Genomic DNA, 21,733 nt, shown 5'->3' on the forward strand with positions numbered 1-21,733 from the left:
TGCGGGCGGCCACATACCGCGTACCACATACCCTAACTATAGAGGGTATATTTTCATGCCTGATGAGTGAAAATAAAAACTTTTTTTTGCTGAGCCCTACCTGTGAAACTACACAATCACAATTGCATGCCCTCATTGCTGTGACATCATTGTCACACCAATGACAATTGAATTGGTCTGGCATAAACAAAGCAGCATACAGCATATTCCCTCTCTTGTGTCCAGTGTCACTTGACCGTTGAGCCGAGGCAACCATGTGTTGAGCGACACTTTCCAATACGTATAAATTAGGCTTAAGCACAGCTTTCCCCCCTCACTCGGGCTAATTAACAGAGTAGTAGATTAATGGTAGTAGATGAGTTCAAATCGCCTTAAATATCGCTGTAGAAAAGCCAATTAGCGATCACTCCCTTCAATATACGTCTATAGAGTACCGCAGGGATGACGTATTTTTGTAGTCGGAACGCGGAAGTCCCGGACTTCCGGGTTCTTCACTGTTTCTGCCTATGGGATTTTTGAATGGGTTTTTGGTGCGATGCTTCAAATGAGGTCTATGGTTAATGCAAGCTTATTCAAAAGCGAACCAGTGTTCAGCAGGATAATCTTCACACATGAGGACCACTTTTATGAGTTTCTGCGACTGAACGGGGGTATGCTGCTGTATGTACAATATTGACTACCATTCATTCATTGTGCTAAGCTAACTAGCAGGAGGGCGTGTTGCTATTTTTGTATTGCACACACAGAGAAGAGAAGGGTATCTACTGTATCTTCTCGTCTTACTATCGGGAATATAGCAAATAGGCGAATCTCCATAAATGTTGGCGTGTTCCTTTAAGTTTGTTGTTGTTCTGGGCAGTTCAGCGTGCTGAGATGCCACCAAAACACCAGAGTATGGCGAATAAAAAAAGGTATCGAATGAAGTACTCTATTGGTATCGGTATCACTTTAAGGGTATTGGTATTCAAAATGCTTACGTTTCCTCTGTGGGGTTTCCAGGACTTGGGTATGGTCATTTCTTTAAACAATAGCCAGCCCTATGAAAAGAAGCAAACTGGAGCACACGGTCAAACTTAGGCAAATTTAATAAGGTGCAAACAAAAGACGAACATTTCAACACTAAACAGTGTCTTCCATAGCCAGCCCTAATCACGAGTACGGATATTGACACATTGTATTTGGATGATACTCATACTCATAAAAAGTACATTATCTGTACTGGATACTCATTTCATACGAGTATTCGGCTCAACCCTAGGCAAGACTCTCATTAGTGATTACTGGAGCTGATATCACCATTCATGTTCCTCACTCAACATACGTAATGGCATGTTTTGTATCTAGATATATTGAATTTCCTTATATTGTCATATCACTGTTACTGTAATAGTAACCATAAGTGTTGAAATGGAAATTTGGAAATATTATTGTTGTTATTTTGAATGGTAATAGTTGTGAGTGACTGTGAAGACTTGGGACGTGCCGGTGTAGGCTGTGATGACGGGGCGTAGGCCCTTTATCTGCTTGTAGTGTCCGTAGTGTCTGATCCTGTAGGAGCCCGTCAGTGCTGTCAGGGGGATGAACCAATCCACTGTGGCGTTACTCTGCCGGTCCGCCCCCTTCAGCCAGGAGAACCTGCCAGACCAATCACAGCAGGAGTTTACTCCCAACAGCAGTTGTGTGTGTGTGTGTGTGTGTGTGTGTGTGTGTGTGTGTGTATATGTATATATATATATATATATATATATATATATATATATATATATATATATGTATATAAAGGTCAAAGGTCAAGGTCACTGTGACCTCTTGAATGCCATTTTCAAGCTTGTTAACGCGATATCTCAGGAATGCCTTGACGGAATTTCATCAAATTTGTCTCAAACATCGACTTGGACTCAAGGATGAACTGATTACATTTTGGTGGTCAAAGGTCAAAGGTCAAGGTCACTGTGACCTCTCAAACGCCATTTTCCAGCTTGTTAATGCTATATCTCACGAATGCCTTGAGGGAATTTCATCAAATTTGCCTCAAACATCGACTTGGACTCAAGGATGAACTGATTAGATTTTGGTGGTCAAACGTCAAAGGCCAAGGTCACTGTGACCTCTCGAACGCCATTTTCAAGTTTGTTACTTGGACTTGGACTTGGACTCAAGGTTAGATTTTCATGGTCAAAGGTCAAGGTCACTGTGCCCTCACAAATGCCATTCCCAAGTTTGTTAAAGCGATATCTCAAGAAAGGCCTGATGGAATTTCTTCCAATTTGGCTCAAACGTCGACTTGGGCGCAAGGATGAACGGATTACATTTTGGTGATCAAAGGTCAAGGTCACTGTGACCTCTCCAACGCCATTTTCAAGCTTGTTAACGTCATATCTCAGGAATGCCTTGAAGGAATTTCATCAAATTTGCCTCAAACATTAACTGGCCTCAAGGATGAACTGATTACATTTTGGTGGTCAAAGTTCAAGGTCACTGTGACCTCCGAACGCCATTCCCAAGTTCGTTAACGCAATATCTCAAGAACGGCTTGATAGAATTTATTCTGAGGATGAACTGATTCCATTTTGGTTATCAAAGGTCAAAGGTCAAGGTCACTCTGACCTCTTGAATGCCATTTTCAAGCTTGTTAACGTGATATCTCAGGAATGTCTTGATGGAATTTCTTCGAATTTGCCTCAAACGTCCACTTGGACTCAAGGATGAACTGATTACATCAAAGTTCAAGGTCACTGTGACCTCACACACCTAATTTCCAAGCTCTGTAACGCAACATCTCAGGAGTGCCTTGTGACCTCACAAATGCCATTCCCAAGTTTGTTAAAGCGATATCTCAAGAACGGCTTGACGGAATTTCTTCCAATTTGCCTTAAATGGCGATTTGGAGTCAAGAATGAACTAATGGCGGACGCATAAGTCCGCATTGCAGTCCTTCTAGTTTCTATTTATGATGAGGCAGGATTTGGTTGTCTGTATACATCAATAATACATATCATTTCACCTCTTTTTTTTGACGCCCCTCCCTCCCACACACACACACACACACACACACACACACACACACACACACACACGTTTACTGTATATAGTTTTTTTATTGTTTCAGCCTGGTGCTGCTGCTCTTTCCCACCCAACTAAAACCACACAAACGCACACACACACACACACACGCACGCACGCGCGTGCGCACACACTCACACACACCTGGTCTCCCATGATGCATCGGTGTTGATGACCTCCCAGGTCGCTGTGCTGTTATGGTAAATCTCCACGGCAACAAAGGTTTTATCTCTCTGCAACAGACAAGGAAAAAAGAGGTGAGAAAGAAAGAAAGAAAGAAAGAAAGAAAGAAAGAAAGAAAGAAAGAAAGAAAGAAAGAAAGAAGTTGGTCTTACTATGTCTCCGGAGTGTCTGGGGTTCCCTGCTACAAATGTGACAGAGGCAACGTCACCCTAGAAAAACACACACACACACACACACACATGTCACCGTGCTTACATTATTTTTTTTAAGATTATTTTTTGGGCATTTTGCCTTTATTTATTTATTTTTATATAAGGACAGTGGGCAGACAGGAAAGGTGGGGGAAGAGAGGGGATGACATGTGGCAAAGGACCGCAGGTCGGATTCGCATCCGGATCGGCCGTGCAAAGGGCTGAGCCTTCATGGTATGCGTGCTACCAGGTGAGCTACCAGGACGCACACATCGCTTACATTCTCTGACGTGACACTGAAACCGAAAGGGCTTCCACCACGATATAGTTCCTCCCTCTGACCTCAAAAGATGGCGACGGGCCATTGTTAGAGGAAATCACCGGCGTAAAAAGGTTACATAAACGTCTCCAAAGCACACTTTGCCATGTGCACAACGGAGCTGAGGCCGACGTTGGGTTCGACATGGTCATACACGCCAGAATAGCCTATAAATAATTTAATGTGATAGCCTACACACAGATGTAGGCTAATTCATATCTAGGCTACTCCTGCATTTTGCAGCTGCAAGTGCAACTGTATTGCTTTTGGCCTGTATGATGTGATTGAAATCTTCATATTTTTCCAGCATTAGTCCTGTATGGAATATGCCACTCTGCTGCCAAATAGGCTATTTTTATCAATGAAAACTATCAAATAAAAAATAAAAATAAGTAAAAATCAAATAAATATCAGACGTGTTTTTAGCTAGCTACTCTGCTCTGCCCCGGATGTGCTTCCAACTCGCCCTGTTGTGAACGTGAAGTGCTTTCAACGTTTCAACTCACCCTGTTGAGTTTACCTCTGCAGAGCAGAGCTATAGCTCAATAAGCCTAGCATGCTAAAAACACATCTGATATTTATTTGATTTCAAAATCATGGATGATGTAGTTGAATTCGATGGCCGCACGTATTTATTTGAGCTGGAATAACGTGGATCGTTTGGAGGAGTGGAGGATCGGGAGCTTTTGTGACGGACAGCAGACAGACAGGGTAAACAAACAGGCTTCCTGCAACAAGGTAAATTACCGTACCACTGCCATTATCTTGCTGTCGCTATGATATAATAACGATATGAATTTCTGCATGTTAGAAAATAAGTTATTTATAGTAGGTAAATACACACATTGCACATGCCCGCATTTCCCCTGTTTCAGGCCGTGGCTGGCCTCGTTATTGCGTTGTGGTGGATGGATTTGGAAAATGTATTTTCAAGGTGAGTTAAAAAAAATAAAAATAAAATGAAAATAAGGTCTAGGTTAAAAAAAACAGAATTCTCCTTTAAAGAAAAGCCTCCCTGTCTCCCAGCTGAACCGTGTTTGCCGTAGCTCTGATTTTGATAAACATATGACTGACCTTGAACTGAGATTCCTGCAAAGAGGGTATAAACATGAGTGGGTGACTCAAGCATCCAGCCATTTCTCTAACCTTACAAAAGCTGAGTGTTTGGACAAGACAGGGACAAGACTGTGGACAATAAGATCACCTGTGCAGTGCCATAATGTAGTTATGATCTATTATAATTTAAGTTCGGGAACAAGACCACGCCTCAAGCTCACATTCATCTTCCGGTTCCACCCTACTTATACACGCCTATCTATCACAACATATCTCTCTCTGTCATGTCTCAGTTCTCTCATCAGACCGACTGTGGTGCTCAGCTAAACGCTCAAACCCTCAACAGGCTTTGAGAATCCCCAGCCACTTACTGATACTTATGCTTAAATTAACACACTCATATTCTCATTTATTTCAAGAAAAACATTTTGGCTAGTGGAAATTCTAATTGGCTGGTAAGTTTTAAATCTGTGTGTGCGGGCTGATAGCTCCCCAGCTATATCTGCTTTGAAGTTTTAAATCTAGCAGCCATATTGGCAGGTGGTCAAAAAAGTTAATTTCAAGCCCTGCAGGGAGAGCAGGTGGTGACATAGGAGTGAGTGAGAAAAGGATCAAATATTGGTGGTTAAGACTGAATAATGACATCACAACTGTTAATTTAAAATGAGTTATTCCTCTAAACCTGCCTTCAAATGCCCCAAATTTTTCGCACCGGCGCCGTTCGGCACCCAGCCCTCGGCCCTCAGCAAAATGTGGCCCTTGGTGAAAAGTAATTGAAGACCCCTGTCATAGACATTGTGACATGATCAGTGATGTCATACATCTATAATAGGGTGGACTCCAACCCACATGAACACAATCAACACAATCAACTCCCACTATCCTAAGGTGACCAGATTTCTGAAATGAAAATCGGGGACATTTCCAGTTCTGCAGTCAATATATCAATAAAATATCCAATATAATTATCTGAAATAAAAAAGGGGGACAATCCCGGTTTCATGTTGACCATTGTACTGTAATAAATATGGTTCAGGCTGACTGATATTGCTCCAAAATCCCACCAAGACCTTGAGGGAACGCCATAGAAAATGTCATGCTGTGATTTATCAAAAACTTTAGCATTTGGAGATCGCACTAAATGAGTAACATCTGCAGCATCACATGATTGGGACCAACAGATGCCTTAGGTCTTCTAGTTTCATGAGATCAGTATCTTCATTATCCTATCACATCATAGACATTGGGGGGGAGATTATGTGATCGGTCGTGTGTGTGCGTCTGTCTGTTCCTAACTCGCTGGGTTGTGTTATTATGACAGCGCCATAAATTGGGCTTTAGGGGTAGAGGTGCCTGGTGGTGCCTGGCGGAGATCTGCACTCTACTGAGGTGCATGCACTTTTCCATTTAATGTGTGTGCATGTGTGGGTGTGCGTGCGTGCGTGCATGTGTGTGTGTGTATGAGGTCCAATCGACGTCATTATTCACTGACACATGCGCAGCAACGTGTGTGTGCCTGCATGACTTAACATAGTCAATCTTGTCACGCGTGCACACGTACGCGCACTATGACGTGCGCAAACTACATCACGCGTAACGACAAGCTGCGTAGCACAGCTACTTACAGCGTGTACACATGTGACCAGTGTTGGAGTGTTCGTTACGCGTTCACACACACACCCGTTGGCATTTTTGAGTGTTACGCAACCGGAAGTGTATCTGCATCGCGCACAACACTGCGCGTACATGAACGCGTCGCGTAGTTCTCTTCTGTTTTATTCTATTTCTTTCTATGTTACATTTTCATCCAGTAGATGGTGCCAGTGACCAAACCAACCAGTTGATCAAGCATGTCGCTAGCAGGTTTCTGTCCCAAGATTGCTTGCAGACTATTCTGTGGTCAGCACCAAAGATTACCCACAATCCCTTGGGCCCACATTTTACAACATAAATCGCCCATTAATCCTCATAAACAGCATTTAAAACGTGTAATAATGGATACATGAGTCAGTAAAACTGTTTTTATAGTTGTTTTATTTTATTTTATTTGGTGAATGAATGACACCATGTTACAGATGCAGACCCAACAGCTGTAGTATAAATAGGTTGTGTTGGGATTGCCGAGTTAGGTTTAACTGACCCCTTGCGGCTGGATGGTAGAAGCAAGTTGTCAACTGGTACAGTCCTGACAGCATGAAAAACTCTTTTACCGACTCATATCCATTATTACACGTTTCAATTCTGTTTATATGAAGATAAATGGGCGATTTATGTTGTAAACTGTGGGGAAATTGGATTGTGGATAATATTTTGGTCACTGGCACCATCTACTGCTGAAAATGGAACAGCTAAATAGAAATACAGAAACAGAACAGAACTACGCGACGCGTTCATGTACGCGCACTGTTGTGCGCGATGCAGATACACTTCCGGTTGCGTAACACTCAAAACTGCCAACGGGTGTGTGTGTGAACGCGTAACGAAATTTCTCCAACACTGGTCACACGTGTACACGCTGTAAGTAGCTGTGCTACGCAGCTTGTTGTTACGCGTGATGTAGTTTGCGCACATCATAGTCCGCGTGCATGTGCGCGCCTGACAAAATTGTTCTATTATCTTCATGCGTGCGCTTACGCGTTCTGGCTGCGCACCCCGCGTACATCATTACGCGTACATTTACGCGTAATGATGTACGCGGGGTGCGCAGCCAGAGCACGTAAACGCACGCATGAAGATAATAGAACCAATTTCGTTACGCGTTCACACACACACCCGTTCGCAGTTTTGAGTGTTACGCAACCGGAAGTGTATCTGCATCGCGCACAACATGAACGCGTAATTTTACGCGTAAATGTACGCGTAATTTTACGCGTAAATGTACGCGTAATTTTACACGTAAATGTACGTGGGGTGCGCAGTCAGAGCGCGTAAGCGCACGCGTACACGTGTGACCATTACAAGTCAATGGGGAAACTACATGACACGTCAAGCATTGTGTGACACGTTCAGTCGTAGCTGCGCATGTTTATTGAGTCGTTTGGAACTTCAGATCCAGTCGCGTAGTATCAAAAACTGCGAACGCGTGTGTGTGTGAACGCGTAATGAAATTGACTATGTTAAGTCTGCTACTCAGGTGTCAAAGCATGCGTTGTGTGACACGTTCAGTCGATAGCTGCGCATGTTTATTGAGTCGTTTGGAACTTCATAGTGTGTGTTTGTGTGTGTGCGTGCGTGGGTGCGTGCATGCATGTGGGTGTGTTACCGCTCTATAGGCTGGTCTGACTTCCTGCAAGACGTCTCCAAAGCTGCTGTTGTCCGGCTTCCTGTCTAACTGCGCGGCCGGCAGCAGGCTGAACAGCTGGCTATCCACAAAGAAGGGAGGAGGAGGACCCACAGGCAGCCCGGAGACACGGTCCTGAGAGACAGACAGACAGACAGACAAGCAGGCAGGCAGACAGATAGACAGGCAGAGAGGCAGGCAGACAGACATAAGCAGACAGACACACCGAGAGAGAACCAGATATGTTTTGTCGACAACCCAAAGATATTCATCTTTGGGTTGTCGACCAAACATATCTGGTTGTGGACAAAACAAGGACATCATCTTGGGCTTTGGGAAACACTGATCCACATTTTTCACCATTTTCTTCATAGACAAAACAAATCAATTAATCAGGAAAATAATCAACAGATTAATCGATAATGAAAATAATCAACAGATTAATCGATGACAATAATCAACAGATTAATTGATAATGAAAATAATTAGTTAATTCATTATGAATGATTAGTTAGTTGCAGCCCTAATGTATTTGCTCCTCCCTCGACAAAAAGTCAATGAGTTTTTTGAATGGGCTTCTGTTTAAATGCCTGAAATAACGTCTGTGGTTAAAGCCCCAATATGTATTTTTTTAACCTCAATATAACAGATTTTAAATAATATTGATGGTACACTGACTCCTACAGTGGTCATCAGATTGATTTGCGCCCTTTACCGTGACGTGGCAGTGATTTTACAGGGTGTATACTAGAGAACACTAGAGGGCAGCAGCGGTCAACTTCCGTAGAGGCAGCCAACTCTATGGATAGAGGCAGGCTGAGGGAAAGTGGATGACTAAAACACTGATCGCTGACCCACTGCTGACTGTGTCAACCAATCACAGACCTGAGCTGACCCACTGCTGACTGTGTCAACCAATCACAGACCTGAGCAATGGCTCTCGCCAGGCTGCTGTATCTCTGCAGGTACGCACTGAGCGTGTGCGGGCCATAGATAGTGGAGGCTCCTTCATACCGCTGGATCTAAGACAAACAAACAAACAAAAACAATGCTCAGTCAGATTCTACTGTCGAATAGTTCAAAATAGTGTCAAATAGTAATGGCCAACAGCTGTGCAACAATCTCTGACACTGGGGACAACTTTTGCTAAAAGACTTATTCTGAAGGAATGGAAGTCACCTTCTTTTCAAATGTGGCTGATGGATATGATCTCCGTTATACAGATGGAGAGACTCAGGTCCCTGAGAACCAACTCGCTCAAAAGGTTCTCAACTATCTGGGACGCGTGTTTGGCCTACTTTAACGAGCTTAAGAATGATAAGTGACTGAGGTTAGGGTCGGTGTCTCGTGGACCCCTTGTGTGGGATCCCATGCGCATTGTCTTTTGCAAGCACATAAGCACTTTGTGTGGCTGATAGCACCAAGTTCTAATGATGAATGTCAATGATATGTTTTTTTCCCTTTTCTTTTTTCCCTGTGTCTGAGCCTGTTTGTCTTGTTCGTATGTTCTATAACATTTTGAAATAAAATATATTAAAAAAAAACAATTAAAGGCTGCTCGGATCAGCTCCGTGGAAACCACCTGCGATGTGACGGAAAGTCTGAGAGTGGCCCTTGCCAGCAAATGTGAAACCCTTCGCCAGGTGGATGAGCGCAGCCTTGAATGGAGAGTTGGGGTTATTGAAAGCTGCGAAAGGTGCACTGGACATTGAGAAGGCTGCCTTGCAAGAGGAGGTGGCGGCGAGCCTGAGAACAGAAAACGCACGGTGTAATACACTGATCGTCGAACTGTGGCGAGAGGTTCACAGGCCAGATAGATCTTCTTCAATCCACACACCCCAACAACGAAGCTCGTTTAGTGATTTACTGGCTTTTGATGCCTCGATGCTCTACTGAGCAATTGAGAAGGTCCTTTGTTCCTGCTGCTGTAAAATGCTTTAATCAAGTTTAATGACTGCTAGCTCTGCATTGTGATGCTCTCTTTTTGCTGTTATGTAACTCGTATTGTGCTGTATGTTACTGTTTCCTGTTTGTGTATCTGTACTCGCTCTGGTGGCAAACCATGTTTCCCCTCGGGGATTAAGAATAAACACCATAACATACCATACCATACCATACCAAGGTCCAAGGTCCAAGGTCAATGAAGACACAACATCTGGAAAATATGGTTTATATCAGTATAAACCACTGGTTTATACCAGTTTTTACCAGCTCAGTGGCCTTGTGGTTTGAGTGTCCGCCCTGAGACTGGGAGGTTGTGAGTTCGATCCCTGGCCGAGTCATACCAAAGACTATAAAAATGGGACCCATTTGCCTCCCTGCTTGGCACTCAGCATCAAAGGGTTGGAATTGGGGGGTTAGATCACCATATGATTCCCGAGCGCGGCACTGTTGCCGCTCACCGCTCCCCCAGGGGATGGGTCAAATGCGGAAAAACTAATTTTGCACACTCAGGTGGGTGACAATCAGTGGGACTTTACTTTACCTTTACCTTTACACTTTTACTGTGTTCTTTCAACGAGCTGTGTCTCCGGTCACGGTGTGTCAGTATAAAAACAGCAATTCAAAACATAAACATATCAATAAAATAATAAACACAACAACCAAATAAAATACTAGTCACCAAATGTCATCAATCTAATAGGTCAATACATTATAGCGTCTATAGCATTCAACACACAAAGCATATTAAATATTAGTTACCACATTAACCCATTTTAGCATTTAACACACAAAGTATGTTTTCACTGTACCTCTGTATCATTCACAACCAGCTTACTATGTTAGCTAGAACATTCACCCACTGGTTAGTAGCCTACTCATGATGCTAATTAGCATAGCTAACAACACAACAAGGCTTCTCTCACAGAGTACTGAAATGCTAATTAGCTCGTATGCTAACGTTAATTAGCTCATATGCTAACATTTTTCTGATCCTCAATAAACATTTGGAAACTACCTTGTTTTTCAGCGGCGCTATGGGCAGGCTCTACTTTCGGAAATTTTTGTGTTTCTTCCGGTTGAAAGGCCTCGCGTACTGCAACCTGCGCTGGGCTGCGTGCCGTGCAGTGTTTGTGGTGTGGGAGATTCGAGCTGTCAAAAGAAGACAAAAGACTTGCTCCTGGCCAATCCCGGCGCTTGACTGCTGCGTAGGCAGGCACAGGGCGTGGTTTTGGCTTAACCTATGTGGGTTTCGAAATAACGCCGGCTTGGGCGCTGTGGCTAATTTGTTAGAGCATGCCCTGGGCTAATTCTGGACCAATCTGGTGCTTTTAGACTTGATTTGCATGAAGCCTCAAATTTCTAAGTCCCTCAATTACTAGGTTTGAAAAGTGTGTTTTGCATGGTGTTATACATCGAGTGATAACACACATTTAGCTACCATTGGTGCAATGCTATCACATATTTTCTAACTCTAGAGATGATTTTGCAAGATTTTTAGTGTAAATTATACACGTTTTACTATACCAAACCTGTTTAAATCGTGAAAACAACCCTCTCAATCAATTTCTCAGGAGTGTGTTTCGACTGAGTGGTTTGCGAAAGATGGTGGTCTGAAGCATGCCATTCACATCTTTGCTGATGGTAAGTATCTCTGTGAGGCTGTGTTCGTGGGTGAAGGACAGATAAATCAGTTGTGGTGTTCAGATATTGAAAAAAGTCCCCTAGTGTATTAGTATTCCCTCTCCAAATGACGAAAATGTCGTCCACATACCTTTAAAAAAGAGCAATTTTAGCAAGAAAAGGGTTTGAGGAATTGAAGATACATTTATCAGCAATATCATACAGTTTGCACCAAGTAGGAAGAACACAGCCAGAACTAATGTTTTCAGATGGTAAACGAGTACAATTGTATTGCTTGTGATTTTTTATTTATTTTTTATAACCTAACCCATATGATGCGAGAAGCAGCTGGCCCCCCGTTATTTTCACCTGATCTAATCTGGCCCCCATTCAAAAAGGTTTGGACACCCCTGGTCTACGGTGTATGTGTGTGTGTGCGTGTGCGTGTGAGTGTGTATGTGTGAGTGAGTGTGTGCTTGTGTCCGTCCGTGTGTGTATGTGTGTGCACGTGTGTGTGTGTGTGTGTGTGTGTGTGTGTGTGTGTGTGTGTTGTCTGTGTGTGTGTGTGTGTCTGCTTGCATGCATGTGTGTGTGTGTGTGTATACCTGGTACTCTTCATAGGTAGTGATGTAGTGTGTGTAGATGTTGCTCAAGCCGGCGATCACCACCTCTGTGTCCCTGAACGTTCCCTCTGACTCCAACTCCTAACAACACACGCGCACACACACACACACACACACACACACACACACACACACACACACACACACACACACACACACACACACACACACACAGGGGGTCGTCACATAGTGAAATGGGTATCGAACTTGTGGTGTTTGTGATAAAGACGACATGAAACAGGTCTCAAAGAGGGTTTTGGGGCAGAACACAATATAGAAGCGTATGGCGTGTACTGCCGCAAAACCAGTGAACCAGGTTACAGGGCACAGCCATCTTGCCTGCTCAGAATTTTCTCCTAGCCTGAAGATTGATTGATTATGTAACTATGAACTACAGTTGAACTACAGCATCTCAACAGGTACTGGTACTGGACCTGTAAAATGGAGAGTCTATTCAACTGTAGTTATGTCTCTACATATGAACTACACTTGAACTACAGCATCTTAACAGGTACCAGTAGCGGACCTGTAAAATGGAGTTGGTCTGTTCAACTGTAGTTCATATGTACATGGTACCAGACCTGTAAAATGGAGTGAGTCTATTCAAGTGTAGTTCATAGGTTGTTACATGGTGGTACTGGACCTGACGTTGTGGCCTGGGACAGAGATTGCTAAAACGTTGGGGTTGTCCTACAACCCAGGTTTTACGAGTGAGGAATCTCACACTATGCCAAGCTGCTCCCTGCAGCGCATCAACTGGACAATGTCTATTTTCTCAAAATTGACCCCTATAAAACCACCTATTGGCATCTGGCTTTGGCACGGCCACCCGTCACTCAAAGCGTCCAGCAGCCCACTGTTCCGAAGAAGCAGCGAGGCTAGATGTGTGAGATTCCTCGTTCTCACTCGTAAAACCTGGGTTGTAGGACAACCCCAATGTTTTACTTCGTTTCGAACTTTGGAATCTCACACTATGCAAATTATCCAACCAACCCCACTGCAAGGAAGCACCTTGTGCGACCCTGAGACCCAAGGCTGGCAACGGAGCACATGGCCTCAGCCCATGGCAATCCGCAGGCATAAGAGTGACTTAAGGAACTACCGCCTGGCGGCTGACAACACAGCATGCGCAAGGGGCGCGCTGGCCACATCAAGGCTATAGAACCTAACGAAAGTGTGGTGGGTAGACCATGAGGCAGCCGCACACGTCTTCCACTGACACGCCACGCAACACCGCCCAGGACGTCGCGACACCTCACGTGGTGCGGGCCTTAATACCTTCCGAGGGAGCCTTCCCCACGGCAGAGTAGGCCAAGCAATGGCCTCCACTATCCAGTGCGACAAGCGCTCCTTGGACAGTGCCCCACCCAGAGACCGCGACCCAAAGCAAACCAGTAGATGGTTACAGGTGCGCAGCGTGCGTGTCCTGCCCACGTAGGCCAGGATCGCACGCGCCGGGTAAAGCATGTTCAAGCGTCGCTCCTCCTCCGAGCTGAAAGGAGGGGGACAAAAGGCAGCCAGGTTCACGACCATAGATCTGAAGCTGGCGTTGATATTCTTAGGCTGGTAGGAGGGGTTGGGCCGAAGCGTAACCCTCCGCTCGTCATCAGCAAATACCAAGCAAGACTGCTGGACCAACAGGGCAATCAAGTCACCAACCCTCTTGCCTGAAGACAAGGCTAACAGCAGCGCAGTCTTCAAGGACAGGACCTTCAGGTCCACAGTTTTCAAGGGCTCGAACGGGGGACCCAAGCATTGTGACAAGACTGGTCAGTGATGTCACACACACACAAGGAGACATTGTGACAAGACTGGTCAGTGATGTCACACACACACACACACACACACACACACACACACACACACACACACACACACACACACACAAGGAGGCACTGTGACAAGACTGGTCATTGATGTCACACACACACAAGGAGGCATTGTGACAAGACTGGTCAGTGATGTCACACACACACAAGGAGACATTGTGACAAGACTGGTCAGTGATGTCACACACACACACACACACACACACACACACACACACAAGGAGGCACTGTGACAAGACTGGTCATTGATGTCACACACACACAAGGAGGCATTGTGACAAGACTGATCAGTGATGTCACACACACAAGGAGGCATTGTGACAAGACTGGTCAGTGATGTCACACACACAAGGAGGCATTGTGACAAGACTGGTCAGTGATGTCACACACACAAGGAGGCATTGTGACAAGACTGGTCAGTGATGTCACACACACACAAGGAGGCATTGTGACAAGAGCTATGGGCAAGCTAGTAACCAAAATCCCCATACAAAAATTAGATAAGGGAACTGGAATTAGCATAGCTGAGATGGCCTACTCTGTGTGTGTTGTGTGTGCGTGTGTGTGTGTGTGTGTGTGTGTGTGTGTGTGTGTGTGTGTGTGTTGCTGTGACGATGTCAGAGCAGGAGCAGTCGACTCGGGCAAGTATCTCACCTGTTTGACAGCCTCTCTCAGTCTCCTACCTGCCATCGTGCTGTGTAGACACACACACACACACACACACACACACACACACACACACACACACACACACACACACACAGGTCACAGCTCTCTACAGGATATAGGATACAATACAGTGTTTCCCAAACTTTTTCTACTGACCCACTTTTTAAAAATGACAAACCATTGTGACCCAATTCACAACAGGCCTGATCTATAAATCGTGAGAAGACCAGCCATTTCAAAGATATATGTTTGGCAAAACATAACTTGGTTTTATGCATGTTACTGAAAACATATACATGTCTAATACTTTATAAATGAGACCAAATAAATGCATTTATGTAGAGTTAACAGGCTGTCTAATTGTTTTTATTTCCTCACAGTAAAAATATACACATTTTAAATAAAAGACTATGGAAGAAATTCTGCAAATTTATTTGGCGACCCAAATAAAATCTCCAGCGACCCACCTGTGGCTCCTGACCCAGTCTTTGGGAAACACTGCAATAGAGCTAGCTTCACTGTAACTGCTGCTTTGCACCGCTAACTGTTGCTTGCCACCGGCTTGCCTCACTTGCGTCCCGGACGGGCCAGCGAGTTGTGTCACTGTGCTAGTCAGGCTGTGTTCTCGGGCCCGCCTCGCTCAGCTATGGCCAAGGATGGACTGTTCCGTCAGTGCAGCCGATGCCTTGCTGAGATGGCCTCAGATGACCCGCACGATCTGTGCATGTTCTGTCTGGGGCCGGAGAACGCAGAGCGTGCATTAGCTGACTCGCGCTTTTACAGAAAGAGTGCTGCGCTTCCCGTCAGCGGGTTCGCTATCTTAAGTTTCCTTCCCGCTGCTTAGGTTGTGTCCTCCCCACCTAGCTTCGTTATGGAAAGGGCAGAGCCGCTTAGACCGCGCGCTCAGTGCGGTGTGGCTCTGGAACCAGATGATTGCCATCTGTGTTATATTGTGTACGCTGCTATAACAGTTGGTTAGCTCAGAGCGGACATCGCTCCTTCGCTAGCTTGTGTTCTAACCCCGGTGTTGCATCGGCTATTGTGGGGCTGGGTTGCTACTGTAAGACTGCCGCCCCGTTGAGTTAGTTAGCTTCTGCTTATTGTTAGTGCTGCTAGTTCTAGCCGCTTGCACGTGGGGTTCACTAGTGTGATAACATTGCTAGCTTCACTCCTCGCTTAGCCGGGCTGCTTGCACCCCGACTAGCTGCGGCTGGAGAGCGGTCGTTACCTCCCTGTGTGAAGAGGGGGAGAGGGAGACATTAGGGGTCCGTTTGTTACGGCTCAGCCGGCCTGAAACATGGCGGCCTGGTTACGTTAGCCACCACAGAGTTGGTTAGTGGCCTGCTTGTTAATAGCTTACACACCACAAGCTGCACGGCACCTCGCTGGTCATTGTTATGCTGAAATACGGGGTCATCTCGCCATTCCGAAGTGTCGGCATTCCGATCATTGACTTCTATGCTTTCGGAGAGGCGGCCCTTTTTATCTCCAAAAAAGGTTTCGCCATTGCGAAATATATTAGGCCGCCTTTCCGACATAGCATCTTGAGTTATTTAGCCTACAGGGGTGGGAGAATTCTGGGGGAGGTTAGGTTTAGGCGTGGGGGGTGGGAGAGGTTAGGTTTAGGGTTATGGTCAGCAGGAGGTTAGGTTTAGGCATGGGGGGTGGGAGAGGTTAGGTTTAGACGTGGGGGCTGGGAGAGGTTAGCTCCAGCCGGTCCCCCGGGTTAGGGTTAGGGTTCTTTCGCAATGGCGAGACAGATCTCCATTCCGTCAATTTTGTCGGAATGCCGGTATTTCGGAGTGCCGACATTTTGGAATGCCGAGGTGTCCCCCTGAAATACGCCAGTGGCTGCATCGCCACAGGCTGGTGTCACCACAGTGTTACCTAGCCGTTCTGCTTGTTACCGCGGTATTGCTAGCTGGATGCTTGCATTCTGCTTAGCTTGTTTCTATGATTGTCATGATGCCTGCGTCTTGACTAGGCTTGGCTTGCCCCTTGGCATATTGGTCTTCGAGTTAGCTAAAGATGGTCCGGGTGGAAGGCTTGGCCTTAGCTGAAGGGTGGCTGACTAGCCCCCTCCCCGCTGTTATGCCGCTAGCATCGCTAGCCATCACCTGTTGACCACAGCCATCAGTGCTGGGCGAGTAGCCGGCACGAGGCTGTGAGCCGTGTGTAACAAGTGCGCGCGTTAGCAGCCCATGGCTGCCATGCCGCCTGCTTACTCTGCCTGGTTCCCAGGCATGCAGCTTAGCCTGACACAGCTGACTGCTCAAAGCGCCGGTCTCTCCCTCTGGCCTCTTCGGACCGCCGGCCGGGGACAAATGGCCTGGCAGCTTCAGAAGCGCGCTTCGGCCGCAACCAGGCCCGGCTCCAGACCCAAGTTACAGAGGGGGCCTGCCACTAGCTTGGGGGGCCAAGCTACCCAAGGGGGGTCCGGGGGGATTCTCCCCCGGAAGAAGATTTTGTACATTTTAAAGTAAAATTCGTCAACCTGGTGCATTTGAAAGCAAAATGAAGAGGCTAAATCTGTGAAGAACTACACACATCTCTAATGTGTTGTGACTTTACAAATAATTAGGCCTAAACAATTAATATTAAGTGTATTTACACATTGTGCACAAATTGCATTCATTGTGACAAATTTACAATAGTTAATATCCAGCCAGAATCATTGCAAATGGATGTTCAAAGTAACAGTTAGCAATAGCATTCAGTTAATCAATGCCTAATGACAGCCAGATTCCATGTTAAACTTTAAAACAGAAAAACGGAAAAACGTTTAGCAAAAAAAAAAAAAAAAAAAAAAAAATTTTTTTTTTTGGAATGGGGGGGCCAGTTTGTTGAATGGGGGGGCCCGGCCCGGTCAGGCCCGCCCCTAGCGCCGGGCCTGGCCGCAACAGCAGCGCCGCCAGGCAGCAGCGCGGCCCGCGCCAGCATCAACGTAAGTCCCCCCTGCCAGCGGATGCTGCTTGGCAGGGGAGCGCGCCCACCATCGTCTGTGCCTCGTGTCCGACTTTGGTTTGGAGCTCCCAAGAGAACTTCACTTTGGAAAGCCCCCTGACGGTGGAAGCTGCCCGGCAAGGGGGCAACCCCTCCGCAGTCTGTGGCCAGTGCCCGACTCCGGTCTGGAACTCTCAGGGAGCCTTTGCCCGCTATATCCCATATCTGTGGAAGCCCGGGTCATCCAGTGTGCGAGCATCGCTCACTCCGCTAACTCTTTTCCCCCCACTTCTCCCCCGCTCCCCCCTTCCTGCCCAGGCATCGGGGCGCGCCCCGACGACCTTGGATTAGCGTAAATAATACTAAAACAAGATCACTATGTGGCCATATCTGTTTGGTTTATATGATTCAGGCAACAATTTTTCAATTTGTTTTTGTAATGTATGCTTTGTTTTTACTGCACTTGTGGATACATTATATATGTATACAAGTGTAGGCTATACATTATGGTTCATATTTTTGAAAATGAAAGAGAACATTTTATGATGATTATTATTAATATTAATATTACGTCATCTCTCCAGGAACAGCTACAACAGCCACAGAGCCGATCGTGATGATCTGAACGTCGACGATCTCGGGATGCCAAGGCAGCGGCCAGTTCATCTGTCAGAATATAACACATGTTATATTACATTACATGACATGTTACATGTTGTATTCACTCACCCCAACACTCTGATGAAAAATGATAAGATATGCACTCAACTCACGATAACAGACTTTTTAATTAAAGCACGCCAGTACTAGTCATGAGGTGGTGATAGTGGTGATATAAAGTGTCAGCCTCTGGGCACAAAGACTAGGGAGTCTCTCTGCAGGAGTCCATCGAGGGTAGGCCAGAGAATAAAGTTATTGTTACTTCTCTTTGACTAACTACCTGCTCATCTACCACACTATCCTATCCCTGTGTTGTAACATGTAACTGTGCATTCAACATCATTCAGCCCCTCTTACTGACAGCCAAGCTGACCAGGATGCAAGTTGACCCACACGCCTTGTGACCTGGATAATAGACTGACAGACCTCAGTATGTCAGGCAAGGATGCTGCACATCAGAGACTGTGGTCAGCAGTACAGGTGCACCACAAGGGACAGTTTTATCTCCTTTTCTCTTCACTCTATACACATCTGACTTCATGTACAACTCTGAGAGGTGCCACCTGCAGAGGTTTTCAGATGACACTGCCATCGTGTGGTGTGTTAGGGGTGGGCAGGAGGAGGAGTACGGCCACCTACTAACACGGGCATTTCTTGTGCCACCTACTAACACCTACCTAAGCCTGCTCGATCCTCTCCCCCTGCTCCTTGGTTGTCTGAATCTCTGTGAACTCATCGAACAGAGCTTCGGGCAGCTGAAAGGAAATGGAGAAGATCACAGAACCCCAAAGATCTCTCTGCCTACCACCTTATCCTCTCTAACTTCACCTCTGCTGCCTCAACAGCAAAGACTTCCTTCATTTCTGAAATCCAGTCCTCTGCCTCCAACCTCAGTAAACTGTTTTCCACCTTCTCCTCCCTCCCTCCCCCTCCCTCTCTGCTGATGATTTCGTAACCACCTTTGCCTACAGAGTGACAGCCCGACAGCCCTACAGTAAAGTGTGACAGCCCTACAGTAAAGTGTGACAGCCCGACAGCCCTACAGTAAAGTGTGACAGCCTTACAGTAAAGTGTGACAGCCCTACAGTAAAGTGTGACAGCCTTACAGTAAAGTGTGACAGCCTTACAGTAAAGCGTGACAGCCCGACAGTAACGTGTGACAGCCCTACAGTAAAGTGTGACAGCCCTACAGTAAAGAGTGACAGCCCTACAGTAAAGTATGACAGCCCTACAGTAAAGTGTGACAGCCCGACAGTAAAGTGTGACAGCCCTACAGTAAAGTGTGACAGCCTTACAGTAAAGTGTGACAGCCCTACAGTAAAGAGTGACAGCCCGACAGCCCTACAGTAAAGTGTGACAGCCTTACAGTAAAGTGTGACAGCCCTACAGTAAAGAGTGACAGCCCGACAGCCCTACAGTAAAGTGTGACAGCCCTACAGTAAAGTGTGACAGCCTTACAGTAAAGTGTGACAGCCCGACAGTAAAGTGTGACAGCCCGGCAGCCCGACAGTAAAGTGCGACAGCCTTACAGTAAAGTGAGCTCACCTCTCCGGTACTGAACAGGATGGGTTTGGGACGGTGGCATTCTTGCGTCTGATTGGACGGCTCGCCCAGCAGAGCGTCTCTGATACCATCCCAAAACGGGTCGCCTACCACAGCACCTACACACACACACACACACACGTACACAACCGTCACTGGTCGGATGACAATGACGATCTGATCTTCTGCATGTTTTTAGTGGGGGGGTTATATACGGAGGAACCCCCTGGGGGGTACGGGGAGAACATGCAAACTCCACACAGAGAGAAAGGCCCTTACGACGAGATAACCCACCTGGGCAGTAGGCACTGAAGATATGGGGGGGAACACAACCACAGCGCCCACAGTGTCCCAGGTGAGAATCGAACTCAGGACCTTCTAACTGTGAGGCGACAGCGCTACCGACTGCGCCCTGTACACTCCTGAGAACCAACTCGCTTAAAAGGTTCTCAATCTATCTGGGACCCGTTTTTGGCTACTTTGACCAGGTTAAGAATGACTAGTGACTGAGGTTAGGGGTAACAGATGGCTTGTCCGACTGGTTTCCCGTAGACCCCTTGCGTGGGATCCTGTGCACGATATTTCTTGCAGGCACATGCTGTTATGCTAAATGTCACTGATTTTTCTTCAGTGTCTGAGCCTGTTTGTTTGTCTTGTTAGCTTATTGTTCTCTAAAATGTTTTCAAATGTATACACTGCATAAAAAAGCAAACAGTTTAGGATAACAGCAGAATAAAAGTAGAGTGACCCTGGGTGAAGTTCAGCGCTCCTCCTCCATCCGTGGTTCCTGCTGCAAAGCTGTGACCCAAAGCTGGTTTACATGTCCTGCCCTGACACACACACACACACACACACACACACACACACACACACACACACACACACACACACACACACACACACACACACACACACACACACACACACACACAGATATTAGACAGATATGAAGCTTAATTATTAATTTAAAAACTTCTATTTTGTCGCCTTTCATTTGGTTACAGTAACAAAGTAAACTGAAACCAAAGCAGCTTGGATGAGTATATCACAGTTTTTAAGCGGTGCACCCGCTATAACTGACTTTATACAGTATGTCTGTCTGTCCATCCGTCCGTTATGGCACAGACATCTGTCTGTCCTGTGGGCGACTGATATCCGCTGATGATGTCATGCCCCACAATCATCGAGTGATGTGACTGATGTCGTCTTGTCCCACAATCATCGAGTGGGCCAGTGATGACTGATGTCATACCCACTGATGATGTCCCACTGATATCATACACATTGTGACATTATCAGTGATGTCATAGACATTGTAATCATCAGTGATGTCATATAAGCAGTTGTGATGTCATTAGTGATTTATGACAGACACTGATAGGCTGATGATGTTTGCACCACTTACTTCTCACATGGTAGGTGGTGGGCCAAGGGCCGCTGCTATCTGCTTTAGTTTTTGAAACGATCGATCCTCATCAATAGTTTAGATGCTTTTGTCATATGAACTAAATACATTTCTTCTGAACATGATTCTGTTTGTTGGCAGCCTCAACTCGGTCATAGTTTCATGAAAACTGAATTTACATTTCATACGCTGATCAGGCAAATGCTAGACTACTATATATAGCAAAAATTAATCAAATGTTCGTTCTAGCGTCACCTGACTTGAATCAGCCAAGGATGTTCGTGCATACAGGACGTAATAGGAAGTAAACAAAGCACAGTACAGAACAACTGAAGCTCGAAGTTGTCAGGTAAGGTATGTGTCATTTAGCAAATTCATATTCGTTTTAATAGTAATACTTATTACT

General features: G+C 45.8%; 1 protein-coding gene across 1 annotated transcript in view; it reads right to left on the reverse strand.

Moving 5' to 3' along the window:
* Nucleotides 1-1,433: 1,433 nt before the first annotated feature.
* The window catches only part of asah2 (N-acylsphingosine amidohydrolase 2), a gene marked incomplete at both ends in the record, with an annotated part of 37,923 nt that continues 17,623 nt past the window's right edge, over nt 1,434-21,733 (reverse strand). The window contains 10 exons of the mRNA XM_083635852.1: nt 1,434-1,635; nt 3,208-3,296; nt 3,399-3,455; nt 8,075-8,227; nt 9,019-9,114; nt 12,262-12,360; nt 14,763-14,802; nt 18,292-18,386; nt 19,926-20,041; nt 20,671-20,752. Of these exons, the coding sequence (XP_083491978.1) occupies nt 1,434-1,635; nt 3,208-3,296; nt 3,399-3,455; nt 8,075-8,227; nt 9,019-9,114; nt 12,262-12,360; nt 14,763-14,802; nt 18,292-18,386; nt 19,926-20,041; nt 20,671-20,752 (1,029 nt within the window). The remainder of the gene's footprint in view (nt 1,636-3,207; nt 3,297-3,398; nt 3,456-8,074; nt 8,228-9,018; nt 9,115-12,261; nt 12,361-14,762; nt 14,803-18,291; nt 18,387-19,925; nt 20,042-20,670; nt 20,753-21,733) is intronic.

The sequence above is a fragment of the Poromitra crassiceps genome (assembly GCF_964638095.1).
Source record: "Poromitra crassiceps genome assembly, chromosome: 4".
Taxonomy (NCBI): Eukaryota; Metazoa; Chordata; class Actinopteri; order Beryciformes; family Melamphaidae; genus Poromitra; species Poromitra crassiceps.